General features: G+C 36.2%; 1 protein-coding gene across 6 annotated transcripts in view; it reads left to right on the top strand.

Annotated features, from left to right (window-relative positions):
* GABRG2 (gamma-aminobutyric acid type A receptor subunit gamma2) overlaps window positions 1-25123 on the top strand; it is a 112428-nt gene extending 87305 nt beyond the window's left edge. For 3 of the 6 annotated variants that reach the window (XM_047073223.1, XM_047073206.1, XM_047073198.1), the window contains 4 exons: window positions 7830-7982; window positions 20953-21158; window positions 23144-23167; window positions 24848-25123. In XM_047073223.1, coding sequence (XP_046929179.1) covers window positions 7830-7982; window positions 20953-21158; window positions 23144-23167; window positions 24848-25123 — 659 coding nt within the window. The remainder of the gene's footprint in view (window positions 1-7829; window positions 7983-20952; window positions 21159-23143; window positions 23168-24847) is intronic. The other 3 variants (XM_047073214.1, XM_047073239.1, XM_047073231.1) reach the window with 3 other exon arrangements.
* Window positions 25124-26468: the final 1345 nt, after the last annotated feature.

Raw genomic sequence — 26468 nt, 5'->3', positions numbered from 1 at the left:
CAGGGATTAAGTTCAGCAAGGTGTCCACTAAAAATATTTCCAGAAGCAATAATTTCTAAAGTGAAAGCTTAATATTTTAAAAGCTCATGGTGATCTCTGCCTTGTTCTTAAATGTTTTTGATATAGAGCTCACCCAAGATTTTCTGCATGACTTTCTAAGCTAAAACATTTATTCATTTAACAAATAATTGTTGAACTCATTCTGTGTACCAGGCACTGTGCTAGATGCTGTGACTAAAATAGATGAATAGGTATGGCTATTTCCCTCGTGGAACTCGTGAACTAATTATAGATTGTAATCCAACATTCACACCAATCATAGACTTTGAATTGTGATCAATTCTCTAATAGTCATACCTACTATTGATTTCTTTGATGATGGGATAAATTAATGCACATCTGAAGGCAGAATGGAGTTAATTAAATAAAATAGGGATATTAGAATTTTAGCCAAGACAATCAGCATATGAAAAGATCCGAAGGCAAGAAGTAGCAGGGCCATTTAAGGAATCACAAGAACACCAGTTGGAGTGTAGGGAATACTATTTAAGATGAGGTTAGAGGCTAGAGTCAGGGGAAAGACCATACAAAGTCTTACAGGTCAAGTTAAAGGATTTTAGTGTGTACTGATATCATTGGATACTTACTGAAGGGTTTAGAGGAATGTATATGTGTGTGACATGATCAAAGGAGCAGGGGGTATTCCAGAAATTGGAGGTAACAGGGAAATGAAGACATAAGAATGAGCAATACCCCTTGGCAGAGTAGAAAGTAAATCAGGTTGGGTGGGCATTAAATGGAGAGATGATAAATGGTGTGAGATACAGCTGGGATCGTTCAGTATGGATCAAGGTAAAATGGACGAGAAGCATATGTTAAGCAGTATGGATTGTATACTGAGAAACATGAAGGGAATGGCATGAGCAGAAATGCATTTTAGAAAGATTGGTCTAAACTAGCACTGTCCAACTGAGCTTTCCAAGATGAAGTAGCTTTTCTAAAATCTGTACTATCGCAATACAGTACTTACAAACTATGTATAGTTACTGAGCATTTGAAATGCCTTTGATGAACTGGAGGAATAGATTTTTGAATTTTGTTTAATTCTATATTTTACTTAAGGTAACTACCATCTTAGCACAAGTCTAGTCATTGTACAGAGCACGTGTGTATGGTAGTGTGGTGGTGTTGGGACATTGGGAAATTGGAATGAGGAAAAGGAGCAAGGAGATGAGCTAGGAATCTGAGAGAGACAGAGGAGGTCAGATCTTCCTGACAGAAAGATCATAGAAATGTGAAATGAAAATATTTAATTTACTTTGTCTAGGGCTTAAAGAACATGAAGGAAATAGTGAGAAAGGTTTAGGTTAAATTCAGATTATCAACAGCCTCCCATGCCAGACTAAGGGGTCTGGACTGTGAGGAGGAACATGGATCTCTTTAAGGCTCTCAAAGATTGGAATATTTATGCAGAAATTTCAGATATGTTTCTTGCCAGAAACTTAATTACGGTACTGAGCACCTGACTGGCTCAATCAGTTAAGCATCCAACTCTTGATTTGGGCTCAGGTCATGATCTCACAGAGGATGAGATGGAGTCCTATGTCGGGCTCCACACTGACAGCACAGAACCTGCTTGGGATTATCTCTCTCCTCTCTCTGACCCTCCCCCACAGGAAGGTGCACTCTCCCAAAATAAATATACTTAAAAAAAACATGGCATGTTATCATGTATATGTTTTGATAGACCCTTTGCCATTGAGTAGTGATGCCATATCCCTAGGTCTTTCTTAACCTGAGGAGTCTTTGATGGCAAGGATTACAGTTTAGTCGTGTTTCCCTTCCCCTGACTTCACAGGATCTAGTTACTGAAAGAATGTTGAATGTAATTCCAGAAAAGTTAATAGGACTCTGAGCAGTCATTGGGAATGGTGGGCAGGTGATGGACACAGAAACACATGGGAACAGCATGTATAGAAGTTAGCAGCCATTTACCATTTAAATTTTGAAGTCATTACTTCCCCATAATACTCTAGACTCCATAATCTCAGGGACTGTGATTCTGCCCAAGGTATGCTACTCATTCTTTTGAGCACACAACAAACCTGGAGAAAAACTTCATGCCACTTGAAAGGCAATATTTACAAAGCATTTTTTGGGGAAAAAGTATTTATTCTAGATATCTTGAAGTTAAATATGTTTTTGAAAAAGCTATTTCCATATTACCTTTCAAAAAGTGAAGTATACCCCCACCTAGAGTGTGCAGCTCTTTGTTTACATGTTGTCTGTACTGTAAATTTTTTGTCCCCCAATGTAATAGGCTGAAAATGAAATACTTTCACTTGGCCTTTCACTGATCACTACCAAAGTTGAGACTCTTCATTTATCCATTCATTTGCCATTCATTTTGTTTAACCTAGTTAAAATTTTGGGTTTCTTTTCTCAATGATTAATGGGAATTGTTTATGTATCAGTGATATTAGCCTTTGATTTCTTATTTCGGAGATAGATTATTCGGCTGTGGTATTTTGCCTTTTAAAATTGCCTAAAGCATTCTTTAAAGAAATTTTTTTTAAGTTGTCATCTGTCTGTCTGTCTGTCTATCTTGGTAAGTAAACTCTCTTCCCAACCTGGGACTAACTCACATCCCCAAGATTGAGAGTCACATTGCTCTACCAACTGAGTCAGCTAAGCACCCCTAAAGCATTCTTTATAATATGGGAGTTGTACCTTTTTAAAAAAATGTTTAATGTTTTGTTTTAGTTTTGACACAGAGAGAGAGAGAGCATGAGCGGGGAAGGGACAGATGGAGAGGGAGACACAGAATCTGAAGCAGGCTTCAAGCTCTGGGCTGTCAGCACAGAGCCCCATGCAGAGCTTGAACCCACCAACTGTGAGATTAGGACCTGAGTCAAAGTCAGATGCTTAACCAACTGAGCCACCCAGGTGCCCCATGCGTTCTTTTACATGCTAGAGACATAATTTTTTCCCATTATGCTTTTTATGTTTTGTGCCTTTTTACAGTAAGATTATAAAGATATTCTCTTGTAGTTTTGCCTTGTGTAGGATTTATATCTCTGGTAGTTTTCCTTGTGTAGGATCACGCTTGGATCTTCAGTCCATTTTAAATTTATTTTTGTGAGGTGATTTACAGATCTAATTTAAAAACAAACTCCCCAAAGGAAAACGTGGCCAATCAACTCTCCTGCTTTCCTATGGTCAAAAGCAACCTCAGAGAAGGATACCACAGATTCAAGTATTTAATAAGGGGTGATAAAATTAGATCTAATGCGTTGTCTCAATACATGTCTCTATCTTAATTATAGTCAAAAGAAAATTATCTTTTCCCCATTTAATCTATTTAATTTAGACTAAGTTGTGAGATTCCATTGGTCTTAATCTCTGTATTCCCTAATAGAATGCTCTATGCATAGCAGTGATTCAAAAATGTTTGTTGATTTAAATAAAGAAGAGACTATGAAAAAAAATGTAAAAAAAAGCATAGTACCAATAATGCCTTCAAGTCAATCTAGTAGAATAATAGATACTCTATTCAATGATATTTAAGTGGAATAAGAGTCATGAGTGAGGAACAAAGTGAAGTATTTGTTTTACTCACCGTCCTGACAAAGTATTGATGATGTTGAGATAATATATGCAAATCATTCAGCCCCAGTCTCTGTACACAGTAGGTCCTTGTTACTATATGGTAGGTAACCAGAAAATACTTGTTTTCATTATTTCAGATGTTCATTGGGGTGGAAGACTTTTCTACTGTGGAATCTTTAAGTTTTTAGGAAATAGTTTTATATATGAAATAAAATCCTAAACACCCTAATAAACGCTGAATTTTAAAGGTTTAATATGATTAACAACATAGCTTAAAAAAATGAAATTCATTATTAATTGACATTGATGGTCTCTTCATAAAACCAGACATAAGAAGCTTATAAAACAATAAAGAAAGAATGGACCTTAGTGGGTGTCATTCAAATTCTTTCCTCTCTTTTCAGTTATAGCTTGTGTCTATTATATGCTAAATTAGGACACAAAGAGGGACTAAACTAATTTATAAAATGCTATGACTTTAAATATCATGTTAGAATAAATCAATAGATGAAATATCTTTGAAGTGGGTGAAATAACCACTTTTGACTTGGTTGGCATTTAAACCTTTTGGGCTTAGGAATCACTGATGTGGCACTTTCAGAGGATTTGATTTTATAGGCTTCTTGGCCCAGAGTTTTTAAAAATACAAAAAGGGATGTGGCCTTAGAGATAAGACAGGCATCAGGCTGTCACTGTGAAGCTGCTTTGCTTTTAAATGGCCTGTTCCCAAGTTTGAATTTGTAATCTAGTGGTAGAAAAGCTTTGGATTTGCTGGCAAAAATGAAAGATGCTCAGAAGCTTTTACCTTAAAATAGAAATTGATAGATAAATAAGCTATGGAAGTTTAGATTCTGACCTGAAAGGAAGTGGAGAATTGAATTAGATAATTATCTTGTTAACTTCAGACAAAATTAAAGTTCACCTTTAAAAGAATCAGATCATTAATGCCAAAGTATAGATTCTCATTCACTTACATGATACGAAGTAAAATGAAATTACTAATAGTGTGTAGATTTATTTAAAATATTTTAATTTGTAAAGTCTCACTTAAACACGTGTTTAAAATGTGCAGAAAACTCTCAAGGACTCTGAAAATAGGGAGAAAAAGTGCCACTGAATATTAATTATTTAAAAAGAAAACCTTGCCTTGTTTTTCCTATCTAGCATATGAGAACTTGAATTTGCCTTTGGTATTCTGATCAAAGAAACAGGAAAGAAAAAGACAGACATTCCTAGGGATAACCTCAAATGAAATGTTTTTACTCCACGATCATAGCCTGTGTCTGTTATATTCTAAATTAGAAGAAAAGCAGAGACCAAACTAATTTATGAAATGCCATGACTTTACAGAGCTTAAGTTCAGATACATCAACAGAGAGAAGCATAAACTAATCAAGACCTACTTAATATCAGTGAGAAATTCCTACCTTTATGTCTTCAGGAATAGTTGCTAAATAATGGCTACTCATTGATCTCTGAGAGGGAACTTGTGGTCAAATGGAAGCTGAATTTCCCAGTTAGTGTCTGGGTCACTGTCACTGACTTAACCAAGCCTGACTTGGACAAATGACAGCACATTAATCCACCAAAAGGCAGTGTTAGGAGGTTTCATAACCCCACTTAGGAAACTGCAGGATTAGAGGAAAGTCATTACTCCTTGGAGGAGTAACCAAGGGGGTTTCCTGTCTCATCAGCTTGGAAGGGTGTGGAATGACACTTGCAAGTGGGAAGGAAGACCTGGACTGAGGAGTCATAACTCATTCTGCTAAGTCAGTCATCTCTGCCTGAGGCTTCTAAAGTACTTGATTTTCAAATCAAATCGAAATCTCCTAAATAAGTAGAGAAACATAGGCACAAAGCCAAATAATTAAACCAAAACACAGGATTTGTATTTTGTTCTTTATGTATTCTATAACAAATTATAATTTAGTAAAGAAAAGAAACAAGATTTGAGAAGTGGTCTCAGGTTCATCTCCCATTGCAAGAGCAGACATAGTCTTTGAAACTAATATTCTCTAAGAGTATAAAGAAAATATAAATGTATAGTAACTGAAATGTGTCTCCATAGCATATTATCTAGTTAAAAAAATGTAATTCCCTAAAATTTCACTTGGAATCATACAAAATGCAAGACATGATTCTTTGTTTTGATCATTCATTCAACAAATGTTACTGAATACCTATTTGGAGTCAATTAGGATGCTAAGTACTGATAGTGCAACAGTATGCTAAAAGAGACACTGTGAACTTGTGCAATAAATTCTAATAGGACAGATATTTATAAAAATAGCCACACATATGAATGAGAAACTAAGAATTGCAGTGTTATGAAGGAAAGCCATAAGATTCAATGAAACATGAGAAAAATGTCTCAGCATAGAAATTTGGTTATAAACTGGGTAAAATAGGTACTTACTGGTATCAGTCACCAGCATATTGTTCTGTGGCTTGCATAGAGAAAGGTCCTGAGAATAAGAGGAAATTGTTACAAATCTTAGGGTTCATTATAGGCACTGTTTCCTTCCCTACCCACGAAGCAAAAAGTTTTATATTGTATATATTTAAGTAGGCAGCCAAGGCACCATCAAAAACCACCTCAAAGAAAAAAATATTATCAATATGCTCGAAAGGTTTCCTTTCATCTAGTGGTCACATTACTTATGAAAGGATCAGAAGTCAGTTTAATCTGTTTTTTTAACCCAAATGAGCAAAAGATAGTTTTCAACATACCCCTTGTACAGAACTCTCAAATGTGTGAACATGAGAATTCAATATATGCTTATTTTCAAATGCTTTGCAGTTTTTTACTGAAGTATAATCGACATAAAATAACCTACTGGCTTTAGGTATACCTCATGGTGATTCGGTATTTTTATACATTACAAAACGATCTCCATGATACATCTAGTTAACATCTGTTACCATATAAAATTATTACAATATTATTGGCTATATCCTTACAGCTTATGTTTTATAACTAGAAGTTTGTAACTCTTAATCACCTTTACCTATTTTACCTACCCCCAACCCCTCCCCACTCTGGTAATCAGTTTGTTTCCTATACCTATGAATCTGTTTCTGTTCTGTTTTTTAGTTTGCACATATAAGTGAAATTTGTCTTTTTCTATTTTACTTAGCATCATACCCTCTAGGTTCATCCATGCTACTACAAATGGCAAGATTTAATTTTTTATGGTGTAGTAATATTCCATTGTACATATATTACAACTTCATCAGTTTATCTATGGATCGGACACTTAGGTTGCTTCTATATCTTAGCTATTGTAAATAATGCGGCAATGAATATAGAAATGAATATTTCTTCTCAAATTGGTGTTTGTTTTCTTTTGGTAAACAGCCAAAAGTAGAATTGTTAGATTGTATGGTATTTCTATTATTAATTTTTTGAGGAACCTCCATACTGCTTCCCATATTGGCTGCACCAAATTATTTTCTCAGCAACAGCACACAAGGGTGGTTGACTTTTCTCCACATCCTTTCCAATAAATTGCTATTTTTTTTGTCCTTTTGATAATAGCAAATCTGACAGGTATGAAGTGATATATCACTGAGGTTTTGATTTGCACATCCCTGATGATTAGTGATGTTGAACATCTTTTCTTGTGCCTCTTGGCATTTGTAGGTCTTCTTTGGAAAAAATGTCTTTTCAAGTACCACCCATTTTTTTCATTGGATTTTTTATATTAAGTTATGTAAGTGCTTTATATATTTTGGATATTAACCTCTTATCAAATATATCACTTGCAAATATCTTCTTCCATTCAGTAGGTTGTCTTTTCATTTTGCTGATGCTTTCTTTCACCACTGAAAAGCTTTTCAGTTTGAAGTAATCTTGTTTGTTTATTTTAGCTTTTGTTGTGCTTGCCTGAGACTGGTCCAAAAATATGTTTAAGACTGATGTTGAAGAGCTTACTGCTTATGTTTTCTTCTAGGATTTTTGTGGTTTCAGGTCTTACATTCAAGTTAACCCATTTTGAATTTATTTTTGCATATAGTGTAAGGTATTCATCCAGTGTCATTCTTTTGCATGTAGCTCCAATTTTTCCAAAACTATTCATTGGAGACTCATTGTACATTTTTGCCTCCTTTGTCATTGACTAATTGACCACATCAGCATGGGTTTATTGCTGGGATTCCTATTCTAAATGCTTTTCAGTTTTGATAAGGGTTTGCATGGTGCTATCTTTGTTCTGTTCCAGGAGATTACGTGGTCATGTCTGTCTACTTTGACCTGAGCAGAAGAATGGGATACTTCACCATCCAGACCTACATCCCCTGCACACTCATCGTTGTCCTATCCTGGGTATCTTTCTGGATCAATAAGGACGCTGTTCCAGCCAGGACTTCTTTAGGTGAGACACATTCCTTTGTGTTTTAGTGTTTCAAGTACCCAATATCAATAATCTTCATTCCCCTAAGTTGATTTGCTTTTACCTCAGTCAGCAATTACATAGAAATGCTGTTATGTTATGCTGTGTTATGTCATGTTGATAGAGAGGCAGAGAGATAGAGACAGCTAGCAGGAGATGGAGAGAAGGAATCTTAAGCAGACTCCTCACTCAGTGCAGAGCCTGACACAGGGCCCAATCTCGTGACCCTGATATCATGATCCGAGTGAAATCAAGTATCAGACACCCAACTGAGATACCTAGGTGCCCCTATTTCATTTTGAAGAAAACTAGCATTAAAAAAAGTGTTTAAAAGTTTTCTAGTTCTAGTTCTCCTTAATTACCTTTATTTGCTTTCTTTGGTAAATTTTCTTAATAAATTTCAATTAACTAGGAAAAAATCAAACTTCTAATTTCAACAGATTTTTGTTTTGGTCTCTGGGCAGTTATATTTTGGAGCTGCTCACACAAACTCATAAGAGCTCATTGTGTTTATTCTTTCCAAACGTTGTATTGAGAGATGTCACATTGGTAGACTGAAGTCAGCCAAGGTGAGAGTATTAACATCATGGAAATAGGCAAACACTAAAAATCAGGACTGCCTTTTTTTTCCCCAGTAAATTGTCACACATTTACCAGTGCATAACTGATGTCTATTAATTCCAACATCCACAGTTATAATGACATTTGAAGATATATACACAGCCATTGGCTCTGTGTAGAAGAACAAATTTAAAATGCTATTTTTGAAAAAAATACCTGTAACATTTTTGGAACACCACCATTCACCCCCCACCACACACACACACACACACACACACACATTCTTTTAAGATTATTTGAGGTTGCTTGATGTATTGTATATGTGATATTACCTTGGATTTTCATACATCTTTCCTCATGTGAGGAAGAAGGTTCACATAGATTATTACAAAGCCACAGACTCACAGGGACATTACAGTCTAGGTCCATGAATGATATTTTCATACTACATAAAATCCCTTAGATAACTAAGAATAGAGCTGTCGAAAGATGAATTATAAAATCACAATCCTCTTTCATCAGCTCTGTGAAAACTAGAACCACATCTCTTGCTCAGTCTTTGGCTAGAGAGTCAATACAATTGCAATAGTCAGGAGCTTGGGTTTTAAAATCCAATAAACCTGGATTTCAACCCACATGTATAATATAACCTTGAAAATGCTCTTTAATTTGTATAAATCACAGTTTCTTCAAATGGAGAACATATATCATTTTCTGTACCTAACTTGTAGGGTTTTATTAGGTTACATATTCTATGTAACACATATGAAATATAGTAAGGCCTTAGAAATGTTAGCAACTACAGGTGACCCTTGAATAATGTGAGGATTAAGGGCTTTGACTCCACCTGTGCAAAAATCAATGGATCACTTCTAACTCTCCCAAAACTTAAGTACTAATAGCCTATTGTTGACTGGAAGCCTTACCACTAACACACACATTGTATGCTACATGATCTATGTACTGTATGATCTTACAGTAAAGTAAGGTAGAGAAAAGCAAATGCTAAGAAAATCGTAAGGAAGAGAAAATACAGTACTGTGCTGTTTTTATTGGAAAAAATCTGAATAGAGTGGACCCATGTAGTTCAAGGGTCAACTAGATAGTCATTTTCAGACAAAATGACCTGTACCAGGTTATTAAAACTGAGGGCAAAAGATGTTATGGGAAGAAGACATCATTTGCATGTTTATCCTCTTCTAAACCTAATTTATTTTCCCATCTGTTTCAAAATAGTTTTATTTTGATTTTTCTGTTATATGGAGTACTTTATTACAAGTCCTATTCAAAAGTTATGAGATCTTGTCTGATACTTTAAGCTGAAACAAATCCAAAATATGTTGAGACTATTACTTTAGGACCATTACTTGTCACTGTGATTAGAATGCATTGCATTACATGCTCACATGTCTGTCTCTCACAACAGAATGTAAATGTTTTTTTTTTTTCATTCCCAGTATAGTGCCTGGTGCATAGCTGGTACCTCAGTGATTATTCCAGTAATGTATGCTCTTAAGACTGGATGGAACAAATGCATTAATGCATTTCAATCTACCCCTATCAAAGATATTTTAAGGAAAAGCTTTTAAATCAATCTCTTCTCTTGAAATTCAGACTTCCGCTGGTCAAAACCCCTCTTAAGACCATTTGGTAATTCATTTCGACCACCCATTAAGTGAATGCTCATTGGCAAAGCACCATGGTAGGAGAAGGGATCTAGGTGAGTGAGCTAAGGAATGAGGGAGAGGCCCCTGAACAAATAACAGGTAGGTGTTCCTATTTGTTAATCTTTGACTACAAGTCCTGCATGTTTAATATAGCACCTGTGCCCTTTCTGCTCTTTACAAGTGCATATAGAAGTTGAAATGACAATAAAAATTATTATCACATATTTTAGGGGTAAGCAGAGGGCTGCAATGTTAAATGACATTAACAAAGTCACAGGACCAGCAGATAGTACATCTATCTGCACCTTGGATAATGGGACTTATATTTGCTCTGTGAGGCCTTGTCGAAGGCTGTAGTGGGGAAAGGTGGGCCAGCTGAACTGACACAGTTTCTCTGTATTCACTTTGCTGTCTTCTCCTGATGTAGAACTTCTTAAATTTAACTGTGCATTTAAATCACAAGAGTGCCATTAAAAGTACAGCTGCCTCAGCCCAATCACAGGACATGTCGATTTCATTTTTGAAATCATGGCCTGGGTGTCAGGATTAAAAAGCAATTTTGCAGGTGATTCAAATGTGTGATCATATTACCTTTTCCAGTGTTTATAACCTAGAGTTAAACCAGATGACTCTAAACCCCTGTGGATCATAAGTTTCTTGCTGCAGAATAGTGATAGGCAAGTTGTTTAGTAAGTGAGATAAATATACCTGTGTGGCTCAGATTCTGGCTGCTTTCTGAGCTCAGACCACAAGGGCATGGGGGGAGCAGTTATCTTGGAGCTTGTAACACTTGAATGTAGTTTGGTATGCAGGCGGTAGCTGGTAAACCTTAATCACGATTTAATGACGATGGATGAAATGGTAAAAATACCAGTTGGTATTTTTCACCTAAGTAACCTGAGGTGCTTAAGTACCTATTTTTCACCTAAGTAACGTGAGGTAACATGCCTGAGAGCTTACTTGATGCCAGGACTGGAGGAATTGATAAAACTTGTGGATATTTTTCATCCATCCCAGGTAAGAGAAGTCTAATTCTTTGCTTAGCAAAACTGCGCTTAAAAAGCACCCCCAGCTATCTTGTTGGTTGGTGAATGAGTTAAAACTACACTTGTCTGCCACTCATTGTTCTCTTTCCTGAGGCTCCCAGCAGAAACTTGAAAATATCATGAAATAGTTTCCTTAAGGTTTTTCTTTTAAATGGCTGTGATGAACTTCCAAGTAGCCTAAATAACATTTTCTCAACTTGCTTGATAAGTGTTTAACTTACATGTCAGATCTGTCAGATTTTCTGAAGTGAATTTATCTATGGTATCTACTATAAATACTGACATTTTCACTCCTCCATAGGTCAAGTGTGGCTTGAGGCCTGAATGTGAAGGGAAGGTCAGGTCCCAATTTAGTTTTTAAATTCTTCGCCCCCAAATATCAACTGTAATTAAGTATTCAAGAACTTCTACATGAATTAATGCATAGACAACTAAAGTGAAGCTTTTTCAGTTTGAGAAGCAGACTGTTCTTCTCTAAAATAAATATCTTACATTTACTGATATCTTACTAGGAATTGACAGTTAATGAACATTACTTAATCTTCATGAGAATACTATGGGGTCTGCCCCTCTCCACACCATCCCAGTTTGTAGAGGAGAAATTTGGCCATTGCTGAAGTTCTACCATGGCAATATGGAAGACCCACAGTCCACATCAACCCAGATTAGGAATATACACTAGCTTCCAAGTGTCTGGGGCTTCATGCTGCATATTAGATACATATTTGTAGAGAACGAAAGAATATAACAATGTGGGTCAGAACATAGCATTTTATTTATTTATTTATTTATTTTATTTATTTTTTTTTTTGAGAGAGAGAGAGACTGAGCGAGCATGAGTGGGGAGGGGCAGAGAGAAGAGTGAGACACAGAATTCAAAGCAGACTCCAGACTTTGAGCTGTCAGCACAAAGCCTGACACAGGACTCAAACCCATGGACCACGAGATCATGATCTGAGCCAAACTCAGATGCTTAACCTACTGAGCCACCCAGGTGCCCCAGAGCATTGCGCTTTAAATCAGATTCCACAGGCTTGCATCTCATCTCATCTCTGTCACTTACTACCTTGGACAAATTTCTTATTTTTTCGGTGCTTCTTTTCACCTGCAAAAAAAAGGGATAACAGTGATAATCCTCATTGTGAGGATAATACATCAAGTGCCTGACACAGTACCTGGCCAAAGAAGGAGATCCATAAATGTTAACTGCTTTTATGTGCAGTTAAAACTCTCTCCTCCAAGTCATCAATATGAAATCCTATTTTCAAATGTCGGGTAACTGTCTCTGTCCTTTCATGTATACACTATTCATTGATTGGTTCATTTATGAACTCAAAAGATATTGAGTCCAAGAACTACACTTGTCCATAAAATCACAAAGGACATTAAGATAGAGGTCTTTTCTGTTGTCTCAGAGTATACAGACTAGGAAGGGAGATGGGTTATTCCATAATAATAATATAGGAAAGAGGATAGGATTTATAACTGCAGTTCCCTGATCGTTCCTCCCTCTCTGTGAAAGGCTACTCTTTTCTGTGAAGTGATTTCAACCAGCACAGATCTTTCCCCTTTTGAGAATTTCATAACAGAAAATCAGAGGAAACTTGATTTTAACTAAGACATAATGGCCCAAGAGAGCCACATGGTTCTCGTGACTTATTTATTCTATAACTGGAAGTTTGTACTTCTTAATCCCCTTCACCTATTTTGCCTATATCCCTCCCCACCTCCCCTCTGACAAACACCAGTTTGTTCTCATGAGTCTGTTTCTATTCTTGTTGTTGTTTGCTCATTTGTACATTTGTCTTTAGATTTCACGTATAAGTGAAATCATATGGCATTTGTCTTTGCCTGATTTATTTCACTAAGCATAATACCCTCTAGGGTCATACATGTTGTCACAAAAGGAAAGATTTTATTTTTCTTGTAGCTGAGGAATAGTCCATGGTGTGTACATACCATGTTACCTTTATCCATCCATCTATCAATGGATACTTGGGTTTCTTCCATGTCTTGGCTATTCTAAATGCCACCACAATAACCATAAGGGTGCACATATCTTTTGGAATTAGGGTTTTCATTTTTTTCAGGTAAATGCCCAGAAGTGGAATTACTGGATAATGTAGTAATTCTATATTTAGTTTTTTGAAGAACTTCCATACTGTTTTCCAGAGTGGCTACACCAATTTATGTCTTTAACAACAGTGTGCAATGCTTCCTTTTCCTCCACATCCCTGCCAAGACTGCTATTTCTTGTCTTTTTGATACTAGCCATTCTCACAGGTGTGAGGTAATATCTTACTGTAATTTTGATTTGCATTCCCCTAATAACTAGTGATGCTGAGCATATTTTCATGAGTATCTCGGCCATTTCTGTGAGTCATCTTTGGAGAAATGTCTATTCACATCATCTGATCATTTTAATTGGATTCTTTACTTTTTTAGTGTTGAGTTGTAGGAGTTCTTAATATATTTTGGATATTAACCCCTTATCAGAGATATCATTTGCAAATATCTTCTTCCATTCTGTAGGTTGCCTTTTTGTTTTCTTGATGGTTTCCTTTGCTATGCCAAAGGTTTTTAGTTTGATATAGTCCCAATTGTTTACTGTTTCTTTTGTTTTCCCTGCCTGGAGAGACATATTCAGAAAAAAAATATTGCAAAGGCTGAGGTCCATGAGTTTACCAGCTATGTTTTCTTTTAGGAGTTTTATGGTTTCAGGTCTTACATTAGATCTTTCATCCATTTTGAGTCTATTTTTGTAGATGATGCGGGAAAGTGATCCAGTTGCATTATTTTTCACATAGCTGTCCAGTTTTCCCAACACTATTTATCAAAGAGATTTTCTTCTCATTGCATATTCTTGCCTCCTTTCTTGTAGATTAATTGGCCATATATGCATGGATTCATTTCTGGGCTCTTTTCTTCTGATCCATTTGTCTATGTGTCTGTTTTTGTGCCAGTACCATACTCTTGACCAGTACAGCTTCATGGTATTGTTTCAAACCTGGGATTGTGATACCTCCAACTTTGCCTTTCATCAAGATTGCTTTGGCTATGAAAGATGTTGTATGGCTCCACACAATTGTAAGATTGGGAAAAATGCTTTTGTTATTTTGACAGAAATTGCACTGAATCTGTAGATTGCTTTGGGTAATAGGGACATTTTAACAATATTAGATGTTCCAAATCATGAGCATGTTCTATCCACTTGTTTGTGCTGTCTTCAATTTATAATCATTTTCAGAGTCAGGTCTTTCACTTCCTTGGTTAAATTTATTCCTAAGTATTTTATTATTTTTGATGCAATTAAAAGGATTTGTGGTAGAGTCTTTAGGGTTTTTTGTATGTAGTATCATACCATCTGCAAATAGTTAACAGTTTTACCTATTCCTTACCAATTCAGACACCATTTATTTCTTTTTCTTTTTTAAAAATTTTTTTAATCTTTTTTTTTAATGTTTATTTTTGAGAGAGAGAAAGCGTGAGCAGGGGAGGGGCAGAGAGAGAGGAAGGCACAGAATCTGAAGCAGACTCCAGGCTCTAGGCTGTCAGCACAGAGCCCAACATGGGGCTCAAACTCACGGACCGTGAGATCATGACCTGAGCTGAAGTCAGATGCTTAACCGACTAAGCCACCCAAGTGCCCCCATTTATTTCTTTTTCTTATCTGATTGTTATAGCTACGACTTCTGATACTATGTTAAATAAACGTGGTGAGAGTGGACATCCTTGTCTTATTCTTCAGCTTTTCACCATTACGGTGTTGGCTGTGGGTTTTTCATATATGGCCTTTATTATGTTGAGGTACATTCCTTCTATACACATTTCGTTGAGAGTTTTTATCATGAATGGATGTTGAATTTTGTCAAATGCCTTTCTGCATCTATTGAGATGATATGATTTTTTAAAATGATTTTTATCTTTCATTTTGTTAATGTAGTGCATCACATTGATTGATTTGCACATACTGAACCATCCTCACATCCCTGGAATAAATATCACTTAATAGTATTGAATGATCCTTTTAATTTATTGTTAAACTCAGTTTGCTAACATTTTGTTGAGAATTTTTGCATCTATATTTATCAGGAATATTGGTCTGCAATTTTCTTTCTCTCTCTTTTGTAGTGTCTTTTCTGGTTTTGTTATGAGGGTAATGCCTTATAAAATGAATTTGGAGCATTCTCTTCTCTTCCATTTTTTGAATAGTTTGAGAGGAATAGGCATGAAGTCATCTTCAAGTGTTTGGTAGAATTCATCTGTGAAGCCATCTAGTCTCAGACTTTTGTTTGAGTTTTTTTTGAATACCAAATCAATTTCATTACTAGTAATTAGCCTGTTCATTTTTCAAATTAAAAAAAAAATTAATGTTTATTTTTGAGAAAGGGAGAGAGAGTGTGAGCTGGGGAGGGGCTGAGCTATCAGCACAGAGCCTGACACAGGGCTCAAACTCACGAACTGTGAGATCATGATGTGAGCCAAAGTCAGATGCTTAATCAACTGAGCCACCCAGGTGCCCCATTAGCCTGCTCATTTTTTAAAAAATTCATCCTGAGTCAGTCTTAGATGATTGTAAATTTCTAGGAATTTATCCATTTATTCTAGGCTATCCATTTTTTTGGCACACATTTTTCAAAATAGTCCGTTATTTTTTATATCTCTGTCTTATCAGTTATAACTTCTCTTTCAGTTCTTTGAGTCCTTTCTCTTTCTTGATTAGTCTTACTAAAGATTTCTCGATTTTATCTTTTAAAAGAACAAGTTTTAGTTTCTTTTCCTTTTTAGTCTCTATTTCATTTATTTCTACTCTGATCTTTATCATTTCCATCCTTCTACTAACCTTAGGCTTCATTCTTCTGTTTCTAATTCCTTGAGGTGTAAAGCTAGATTTGAGATTAAGTTTTACTTGAGATTTTTCTTGTTTCTTGATGTAGGCCTGTATTGCTATAAACTTCCCTCACAGAACTGCTTTTGCTGTCTCCCAAAGATTCTGAACCGTATTATTTCTATTTTCATTTGTCTCTAGGTATTTTTTTATTTCCTCTTTGATTTCTTTCTTGACTCATTTGTTCTTTAGCAGTGGGCTGTCTTTGTGTTTCTTCCAGTTCTTTTCTTATAATTGATTTCTACTTTATTTTTTTATATTTTTTTAAGTTTGTTTATTTTTGGGAAAGAGAGAACTAGCAGGGGAGGGACAGAGAGAGAGAGAGCGGGACAGAGGATCCAAGCAGGCTTTGTGCTGACAGCTGAGAGTTTCATGCAGGGCTCAAATTCACAAACTGTGAGATCATGACCTGAGCCCAAGTTGGATGCTTAACCAACTGAGCCACCCAGGTGTCCCAATCTCTACTTTCATATAATTGTGCTTCTTAAATTTATTAAGACTTGTTTTGTGATACAATGTGTGTTCTATCCCTAGAGAATGTTCCATGTGCACTTGAAAAGGATGTGTATTCTGCTGTTTTGGGATGGATTTTTCTGTGTATATAAGTCCATTTGGTCTAATATGTCATTTAAAGCCACTGTTCCTCTAATGATTTTCCATCTGAATGATCTATCCATTGATGTAAATGGGCTTTTAAAGTCCCCTATTATTATTGTATTACTGACAATTTCTTCCCTTTATGTCTGTTAATATTTATATGTTTAGGTGCTCCTATGTTGGGTGTGTGTAGATAGTTACAAGTGTTATGCCCTCTTGTTGCATTGGTCTTTTTATTATATGTAATGCCCTTCTTTGTCTTGTTACAGCCTTTGCCTTAAAGTCTATTTTGTCTGAAAAAAAAGTATTGCCATCCCAGTTTTTCCTACTTTCCTTTTCATGAAATATCTTTTTCTATCCCTTCACTGTCAGTCTGTATGTGTCTTTAGGTCTGAAGTGAGTCTCTTTTAGGCAGCATAAAGATGGGTCTTTTTTTTTTTAATACATTCAGTCACTCTGTCTTTTGATTGAAGCATTTAGTCCATTTACATTTAAAGTAATTATCAGTAGGTATGTATTTATTGCCATTTTTAATTATTGTCTTCTCATTGTTTTATAGTTTTGTTTTGTTTTAATTTTGTTTTAGGGACGCCTGTGTGGCTCTGTTGGTTAAGCATCTTACTTTGGCTCAGGTCATGATCTCATGGCTTGTGAGTTTGGGCTCCACGTTGGGCTCTGTGCTGATACCCAGGAGCCTGGAGCCTGCTTTGGATTGTGTGTGTGTCTTTCTCTCTGCCATCACCCACTCCCTCTCTCTCAAAAATAAACATTTAAAAATTTAAGTAATAATATTTTTAAATGTTTATTTTTGAGAGAGACAGAGCATGAGCAGGGGAGGGAGAGAGAGGGAGTCACAGAATCCAAGACAGGCTCCAGGCTCTGAGCTGTCAGTACAGAGCTAGACATAGTGCTTGAACCCATGAACTGTGAGATCATGACCTGTGCTGAAGTCAGATGCTTACCAACTGAGCCACCCAGGTGCCCCTATACTTCTATCTTCTTTTGCTCTCTTCCCTCATAGTTTGATGACCTTCTTTAGTGTTATGCTTCAATTATTTTCTCTTTATTTTTTGAAGGTGCATCTATTTTAAGTTTTTAGTTTGTGATTACCATGAGGTCCATATATAACATCCTAAGTATAGAGTAGTCTGTATTAAGTTGGTGGCAGCTTAAGTCCAAATACATTCTGAAACACTACATTTTTACTCTCCATGTTTATGTATATGATGTCATATTTAACATCTTTTTATTTTATGTATTCCTTGACTAATTTCTGTAGATATAGCTGATTATACTAATTTTGCATTTTAACCTTCATACTAGCTCAATGATTAATTTGCTAACTTTAATGTATATTTGCTTTTGCCATTGAGATTTTTCTTTCTTTCATAATTTTCCTCTAGGTATAGCCTTTTATTTTCCACTTAAGAAGTTCCTTTTATATTTCCTGTAAGGCCAGTTTAGTGGTGATGAAATCCTGTAACTTTCATTTGTCTAGGAAACTCTCTTTCCTTCTACATACCAGCCTTTTCTGGTGGAATATTGTTGTTTATAGGTTTTTTCCTTTCAGCACTTTAATATCATGCTACTCCCTTCTGGCCTGCAAAGTCTCAGCTGAAAAAATTAGCTGAGGACTTTAGAGGGTTTTGCCTGTTAGGTAACTGTTTGCCCCGCTCTTGCTGTTTTCTTATCTTAAATTCTGCCATTTTAATTATGTGTCATGGTGTGGACCTCCTTGGATTTGCTTGGGACTTCCTGGACTTGGATGTCATTTTTCTTTCCCAGATTAGGGAAGTTTTTAGCTGTCATTTCTTCAAATAAGTTTCTATTCCCTTCTTTCTCTCTTCTCCTCTGGGACCTCTATAATGCAAATGTTAGTATGCTTGTGTTGTCTCAGAGATCCCTTAACCTATTCTCATTTTTTCAAATTCTTTTTTCTTTTTGCTATTCAGCTTGGGTGCTTTCCATTACCCTGTCTCCCAGTTCACTCATCCGTTCTTCTGCATCCTCAAATCTTCTGTTGATTCCTTCTAGGGCATTTTTAATTACAGTTATTATATGCCCTGACTAGTTCATTATATTTTCTATTTTTTTGTTGTTGTTCTCATTGTGTTCACTCACCCACCTCTCAAGGCATGTGACCATTACTTTGAACTCTTTTCCAGGGATTTTGCTTATCTCCATTTTGTTTAGCTCTTTTTCTGTGGTTTTGTCTTGTTTTTTTTTTTTTTTTTTTTTTTTTTTTTTTTTTTTTTTGTTTGGAACATATTCCTCTGTCCCCTCATTTTGTGTAACTCTCTGTTTTTATGTATCAGATAGGTCAGCTATATCTGATCTTGAAATTAGTGGCTTTATGGTGAAGGCATCCCGTGGTGCCCCACAGCATAATATACCTTTGTTTCCAGAGCCAGGTGCCCCAGAGATATCCCCTGTGTGTGCATCTTCCTGTTGTGGCTGTACTGCTGTGGACACATTGGTGGGTGGGGTCTGCCCCTCACACAGCTAGCAGAGAGGCCTGTTTATATGGGCAATAGACTCTTTGAGGGGTCACTGGTCCCAACTGAGGCTACCTGGCTGGTTATGTCAGGACAGCAGTCACTTTGGAGGGGTGCCTGCTGAGGCGGGTGGATTATGTGGGATGGACCTATTGAGGAATGAGGGGGTGGTGCAAGTGCTGCTTACAAAGAAGAGAATTTCAGAAATGGCCCTTGCAAGCATCCAGACATCTAGGCTGAAGCATGCCAAGAAAAATGGCACCTGTCAGTACCTCTTTTCCTGGAGAAAGCTTCTGCAGATTTCTGACCCTCTGGCACATATTTGAAAATCAGTCATAAATATCCTTTTCAAACTGGTTCTTCTGTGTTTGAAAAGTTGGCACTTTTCTTACTGCTTCTTCAGTGCTGGCTCTTTAAAAGTCAAGACTTGGTGTCCTTATAACCTTCCTGCTCTCCTGGAGTTAAGCCATGCTGATTTTTTTTTAAAAATGTTTATTTACTTTTATTTTGAGACAGAGTGTTCACAAGTGGGGCAGAAGCAGAGAGAGAGAGAGAAATCCCAAGTAGGCTATATGCTCAGCATGGAGCCCAACATGGGTCTCTTATCTCACAATTGTGAGATCATGACCTGAGCCAAAATCAAGAGTCAGACACTTAACTGACTGAGCCATCCAGCTGCCCCAAGCCCTGCTGATTTTTAAAACCAGACATAGCGACTCATCTCAAGTGTGGGGGCCCAGTATGGGGCTTGATCCCATTGTTCCTCCATGCTTCTGATGTCCCTCCTACTTCTTGGTAGCTGCAGCAGTTAAGTTCCTCAACATATCTCTGTTCCTCTTACCCTTCTTGATGTAGCCTTCTTTTTATTACTTTAGCTGTTAGAGAAGATCTGCTCTGCCAATCTTCAGGTCATTTTCAGAGTGAGTTGCAATATAGGTAGTTGTTACACCTTGGTATATCTGTGAGGTTGGTGAACTCATGATTCTTCTACTCCACCATCTTCTTTCTATATCATATCCTTTAAAAAACTCATTAATCAGAACGTGTCACTTAGCACATCTCCTCTATTTAACAGCATTTAATGGATTCTGTTGTATTTTAAATGAAATGCAAACTCCTTTGCATGCTATGCATGATACAACTTCTGTTATCCCAGTATCACCTTGACACCCCTGCCTCTCCCCAGATGCTAGGTATTCTATTTTTTTTTTTTAAAAGACATAGTGTCCCTTCCTCAATATCTTCCTTTTACTCTGCAATTAGCTAAAAGTTGGTGTCTTCTAACTTTTTAAGCTCCTTAACTATCACCTCTTCAAAGATGCCTTTCCTTAGCATTCCATCTAACTAGGTTTTCAACACCTATGCTGTTATCCATGGCATGAACCATAATTTGTAATTATACTTTTCTTTGCTCACTTGATTTATAGTGTTCTTTGTCACTAAAATGTAAGGTACATACGCTCAGGGAACATGTTCATCTTATTTTTCAGCATATACTCAGTGCTTGTCATAGTAACTGATACATGGTAGGCAGGCAATAAATATTTGGGGGCAGAGCGAATGGATTACACCTGCGCCTCCTTTCCCTTATTGAGGTTGCTTATCAGCAGTCACAAAACAAATTTTGTTTCAGTAGTGACTCAGTTACCCAACTTGCTGATAAGGTCACATGGTCTGTTTTACTGTACCTTTCTTCAGGTATCACCACTGTCCTGACAATGACCACCCTCAGCACTATTGCCCGGAAGTCACTCCCCAAGGTCTCCTATGTCACAGCAATGGATCTCTTTGTATCTGTTTGCTTCATCTTTGTCTTCTCTGCTTTGGTGGAGTATGGCACCCTGCATTATTTTGTCAGCAACCGGAAACCAAGCAAGGATAAAGACAAAAAGAAGAAAAACCCTGTATGTATCATTTCCCATTGGGATCATGGAGATTTTTATGTAGAAGCCCACCTGGTTTTGTTTTTGTTGGGTCTTAGTCTGTCTGCAGACTAAACCTCAGTGATTTGGGTTCCAAAATGAAAACAGAATGTATGAGTTTGGCTAGGACATAAGAATTCATTTTGGTCATTAGTTATTTGGGAGAGACCTGATTCATGAAGGAAGACTCCCACTCTTTTCATTTCATGGGAATTATAAATATTGCTGACACCTGCATTTATTTTCTATTGATTGTCACCTTTCTGTTCCTTACAATAACATTCTTAAGTTATTGTTATTTTAAAATAACATTTTCATTCAAGGCTTTCCACTAGGAAGCCATAATGTTCTTGAAACTTCAAAGATCACCACATTTTTGCAAGTAATTGTCTCTGTGCATGTTACCACCAGAGTACTACTATTGGTTTCATACCAAAATGTATATTATTTTGTTTTTAAATGAAATGATACTCTATTGTTTGGGCAAGTTACTTAGCCCCTGAGTGTCTTTGTTTACTCATATACAAAATATGTATTTTTTTATAATAATTACCTCAAAGGGCTACTGTGGCAATGAAGGTAAAAAGCATTACATGGTACCTTACAAATGGAAGTCCTTACCTTTAATAGTTGATGATGACGATGGTTGATGTTGATGATTTATACACTTACCGACAAGGATTGATTTCAATGATTTGGAAAAAGGTAGGATGACTTCACCTTGCCATCAAACTTTAAATAAAAAGGCACAGATAAACAAGCCTAAAGCAATTATCTTTTAATATGGATGTTGAAGAGAGCAAGTATACCCATTTATGTACCTGAATGTGGCCGGCTGGCTCATAGGAAGCCCTGTGGAAGTTAAGGTCCATTCCCTTCTAAGTCAGGGGCAAAGGAAGTCACCCTAGCCTCCTCAGTTTATAGCCCTTCCTTGTCTGATGTAAGGGCCATGAGGGCCTTGATAGTGGCTAGTTATCTGGCCCACCAACTTAGGGGGAACTAAATTATAATGAGGAAATATAGCTGATTCTAGGTTGTATCCTGATGGATCTCCAGGAAACCTGGTGAGATTCTACAAATGGCATATATTTACTTCAATGTAACAATTTGCAACAGGTAAAGAAAAAAATCATTATTCTTGGTAATTAAAACAAAAAGAAATGCTTATCCTTAATTTCCCAACTATTCACTAAGCTTTATGCAGTCCTTTCCTTCCCTTTCTGTTTTGTCTTTGCATTTTTTCTAACCTTATTTTATTTTTGTTGTTGTATTTTTTTAAATTATTATTTCTCCCCATTCTTCACTTTCCATTATTTTTCCCAAGAATAGAGTTCTATACCATTCAGCATTATTACCTTCCAGCATTGATAAGGATGTGAGGGTGTGCTTTTAAACAAGAGTCCTTCGGAAAAAGCCTTTATGCCCTAACAGCTATATGATTGCAGAGGAGATTAAAGAAACTGAAAAAAAATTAAATTATCTGAGAATTTCATGGACTTCCCTATTTTAAGACAATCAAGTGATTTATCAAAACAAGAAAGAGACTAAGCTGTGAAGGAAAAGCTGAAACCTTATTTTTCCATTTAATATGCTCTTTGGTTCATTCTATTAAGACTTACCTATTAAGGCTTCTTTGACAATAATTAGAAAATAAAAATCACAATACTTCTATACAGGGAAGCCAGGCTATGGAAAGTTTCCTCACAAGTGGACAACACTGGCTTTTATAGTTAAGTAATTGTGGATTAATTTATTAAAATCCCCAAATTCCATTTTCCAACGTTAGGCATATACTTTATTCCAAGTTCAGAATTGTCCTTCTGTGTTTATAATTTCAGTTCATTTTACTTACTATGTTTTTAAAATGTATTTTTAATTTGTCTTATTTTGTCTTTTTCTTTTCTTTTTTTCCTTCTTTTAATTAAAAAAAAAAAATGCAATTCTCTTTTCTGTCTACAAACCCAAAGCTTCTTCGGATGTTTTCCTTCAAGGTATAATGTTTTTGGAATGAAAATTCACTGCATGCAACTGCTGAATTTAATTATTAACGCTTACATGGTGTTTCGACTTCTTTTGTTTTTTAGTGAGTAGACCTTTAAGCATTCTACTAAAGATAAGGGCTTTGAGATGAAGAAAGCTTTATAGATTTCCAGAGTTGAGTCATCAACCCTACACTAATTCACAGAAGTGTTGACCCTATAGAAAGCTCAAAAGCTGCAAACTCTATGAGATGTCCTTAGAAAAGAGGGCCTCTTTAAACATCAAAACCAAAACTTATCCTCTCTTCCCAGATAAAAATAGGATCCAATTTCACTGACAGCACCTAACATATATACTATATATGTTCTTAAAATGTAACTCTGTAAATCTGAATTCAAAATAAGATTTGTTTTTTGTTAAGTAAATTTAATAATCTCCATTGGTCTGAACCCTACCTGTCAGTTTTATAAAAATAATACTCTTTGAAATGCTTTAAGTTAAAATATCCATCCCTTTCCTCTAGAATAATCCAGGGGCCTTTTGGCTCTATCATGCAATACTGCAATGATATTTCTTTTTTTAAAAAATTTTTTTTTCAACGTTTTTTATTTATTTTTGGGACAGAGAGAGACAGAGCATGAACGGGGGAGGGGCAGAGAGAGAGGGAGACACAGAATCGGAAACAGGCTCCAGGCTCCGAGCCATCAGCCCAGAGCCTGACGCGGGGCTCGAACTCCCGGACCGCGAGATCGTGACCTGGCTGAAGTCGGACGCTTAACCGACTGCGCCACCCAGGCGCCCCTTTTTTTTTTTTTTTTTTTTAAATTTTTTTTTTTTCATGATATTTCTTTTCCCAGTTGAATTCTGATAATTTTCTCAGAGACACTGGGATTTGTGTTTATAATATCCAAAACAAACTCCTCCAAATTAAATTAATCATTGAGATTTATAGTTATTTCATAATTAATATGACAGCAAAGATCAAATTATCATTCAGTTTATTGATATTAGTTTCTTCTCAAATGCTAAAAAGGTGGTAGCCTTTTTTTTTTCTGAATGTTGACTCACATATAGGTAAACATTGCTGATGTTCTAAAGCTTCTAGATGGTAAATGTTAGACAAAGCACTATATGTCTTTAAAACATAAGCCATACCATTTGTGGCCTATACTTAGGAAACTCCTACATTTGTATATATTTTAACATTTTCTTTTAATAGCATTTAGTACATTATACTTTGCTCAGTGTAATGGGGTTTACCATTTGCCTATAGGTAAGCATGACACAAAATTTGAGTTCAAAATTAATGCATTTTATTTCTCTGTTCTACTCACATGCAACACCATTAAATGCCTTCATGTAACCAATCTCACATCTAATATTTACTAGACTAAGATTCCATGTAGTTGTTTGATTTAAATCTTTAAACTTTAAGTTCTTTTGGTGTTCAATCTTCTTGCTATAGCTATTAGCTTGATGGTATTATTTTCAGCTGCACTGCTTAAGCTCAAAATTTGAAATCTGCAAATGTGCTATCCTTCTAAGTTCAATTTTACCATTGTAGATCACGATGTCATAGCAATTTCCTGAGTACTCATTTTCAGATTCATCATTCACATTGGTGACATTGTGGAGACTTAATCTAGGATTTATCAAGTATATCTAATTCTTCTTCCCTACCCTTGTCTCAGGCCCCTACCATTGATATCCGCCCAAGATCAGCAACCATTCAAATGAACAATGCCACTCACCTTCAAGAGAGAGATGAAGAATATGGGTATGAGTGTCTCGATGGCAAGGACTGTGCCAGTTTTTTCTGCTGTTTTGAAGATTGCCGAACAGGAGCTTGGAGACATGGGAGGATACATATCCGTATCGCCAAAATGGACTCATATGCACGGATCTTCTTCCCCACTGCCTTCTGCTTGTTCAATCTGGTTTATTGGGTTTCCTACCTTTACCTGTGAAAGAGGTATGGGTTTTATTGATGTGGGTCTTATTCACTAAATCTCATGGAGAGGAGATGTCCTTTCTAAAGTCCACTTAAATAATCCCCTGTGTGGTTTATGATAATTTGAATTTGTTTCTATGTTCTAACCTGCTAAATTGTATTAATGTTATATTGTTTGCGCCCAACTCTCCTGTGGTAAGTGTAATTTGAACTCTAATGTTTGCTGTGTTTCAAACCTGCAAGGCAGAGTGAAATTAGAGCAAGAACACTGAAATCAACAAGATACCTTTCAGCTACAACAACTGAAATAGTGAAAGCCATGACTGTTTACAGTGGTGGTGTCCTTAATCAATTCAAAATACAATTAGATGCAAAATGTCCAAAACTGCACCCTATGTTCATTTGGGGGCAGGTTGTGGTAAATTTGATCCCAGTAGAATATCTCCTTCATTTGAGAAAAATCACAAGTCACTTTAAATATAAGAGCCTAGACTAGAAATCTATTACACCTCTATCCCAAGATAGCAAGAAATTTTCCTCCACATCACATGTACAATGATGTAAATATTTCAATAACGTAGAATGCTTCAAGTTTAATGCATGCATCTCTTTAGAACCAAAATAAATGGAATGAAGTTAACATCACAAAGCATTGTCTTTTATTCTGTGTCTTTGGGCAATAAAAGAATCATGAATGTAACGATAAGGGTTTGGGTTTGGAATTGGAGGGAGGAATTTTCTCTACCTTCTCCCTCACGCATGAAGATTCAAACAGCTTTTTTTTTTTTTTCTTTTCCTTGTAGGACAGATTAGAACACTTTAAGTAAAATATGGACTGAATAATTGACATTTGCCACTTCTAAATATGCCCAATTTCATAGAGTATAAAGTAATTGTATGTGCTTGCCGCTATTTTTTCTTCCTTTTAGGTTGATAGATTATAACAGAACTTATTCTCCATCTCAAGATCTGCTTCTAGTGATTGTGAGTGCCTTGTGGGCAGAATCCTTGTCATTTCCTCTTTGGGTCCTCAGCACCTTATATAGTGCCTAGCACATAGTTGGTGCTCAACAGATAGGGTTTGAAGTAAATTGGCTTCATATGCTTCTGTGAATCTCTCTGAGCTGGCCTGGAACCAGTGACTCATCTTTTGAACATAGGCATGGTCAAGTGATACTTGATCTTGTGAAAATGAACAAAAGGATCCAAAGAACTTTGCCTAAAATAAATTTTTGATAATGAACAATAGCCAAAGTCCACACTCCTTTTAAAATAATACTTAAGTCATATGTTTATGCAAAAAAAAAATGAGTCTACTAGGGCATAGAGTTTGTGTATTTTTTTCCAGGTTTGGGGATGAG

Source organism: Lynx rufus, unplaced genomic scaffold (genome assembly GCF_022079265.1).
Source record: "Lynx rufus isolate CCGP_SWC_20201006 ecotype Redwood Valley unplaced genomic scaffold, mLynRuf1.p SCAF_1, whole genome shotgun sequence".
Lineage (NCBI taxonomy): Eukaryota > Metazoa > Chordata > Mammalia > Carnivora > Felidae > Lynx > Lynx rufus.
This window is presented reverse-complemented; position numbering and strand designations above follow the sequence as displayed.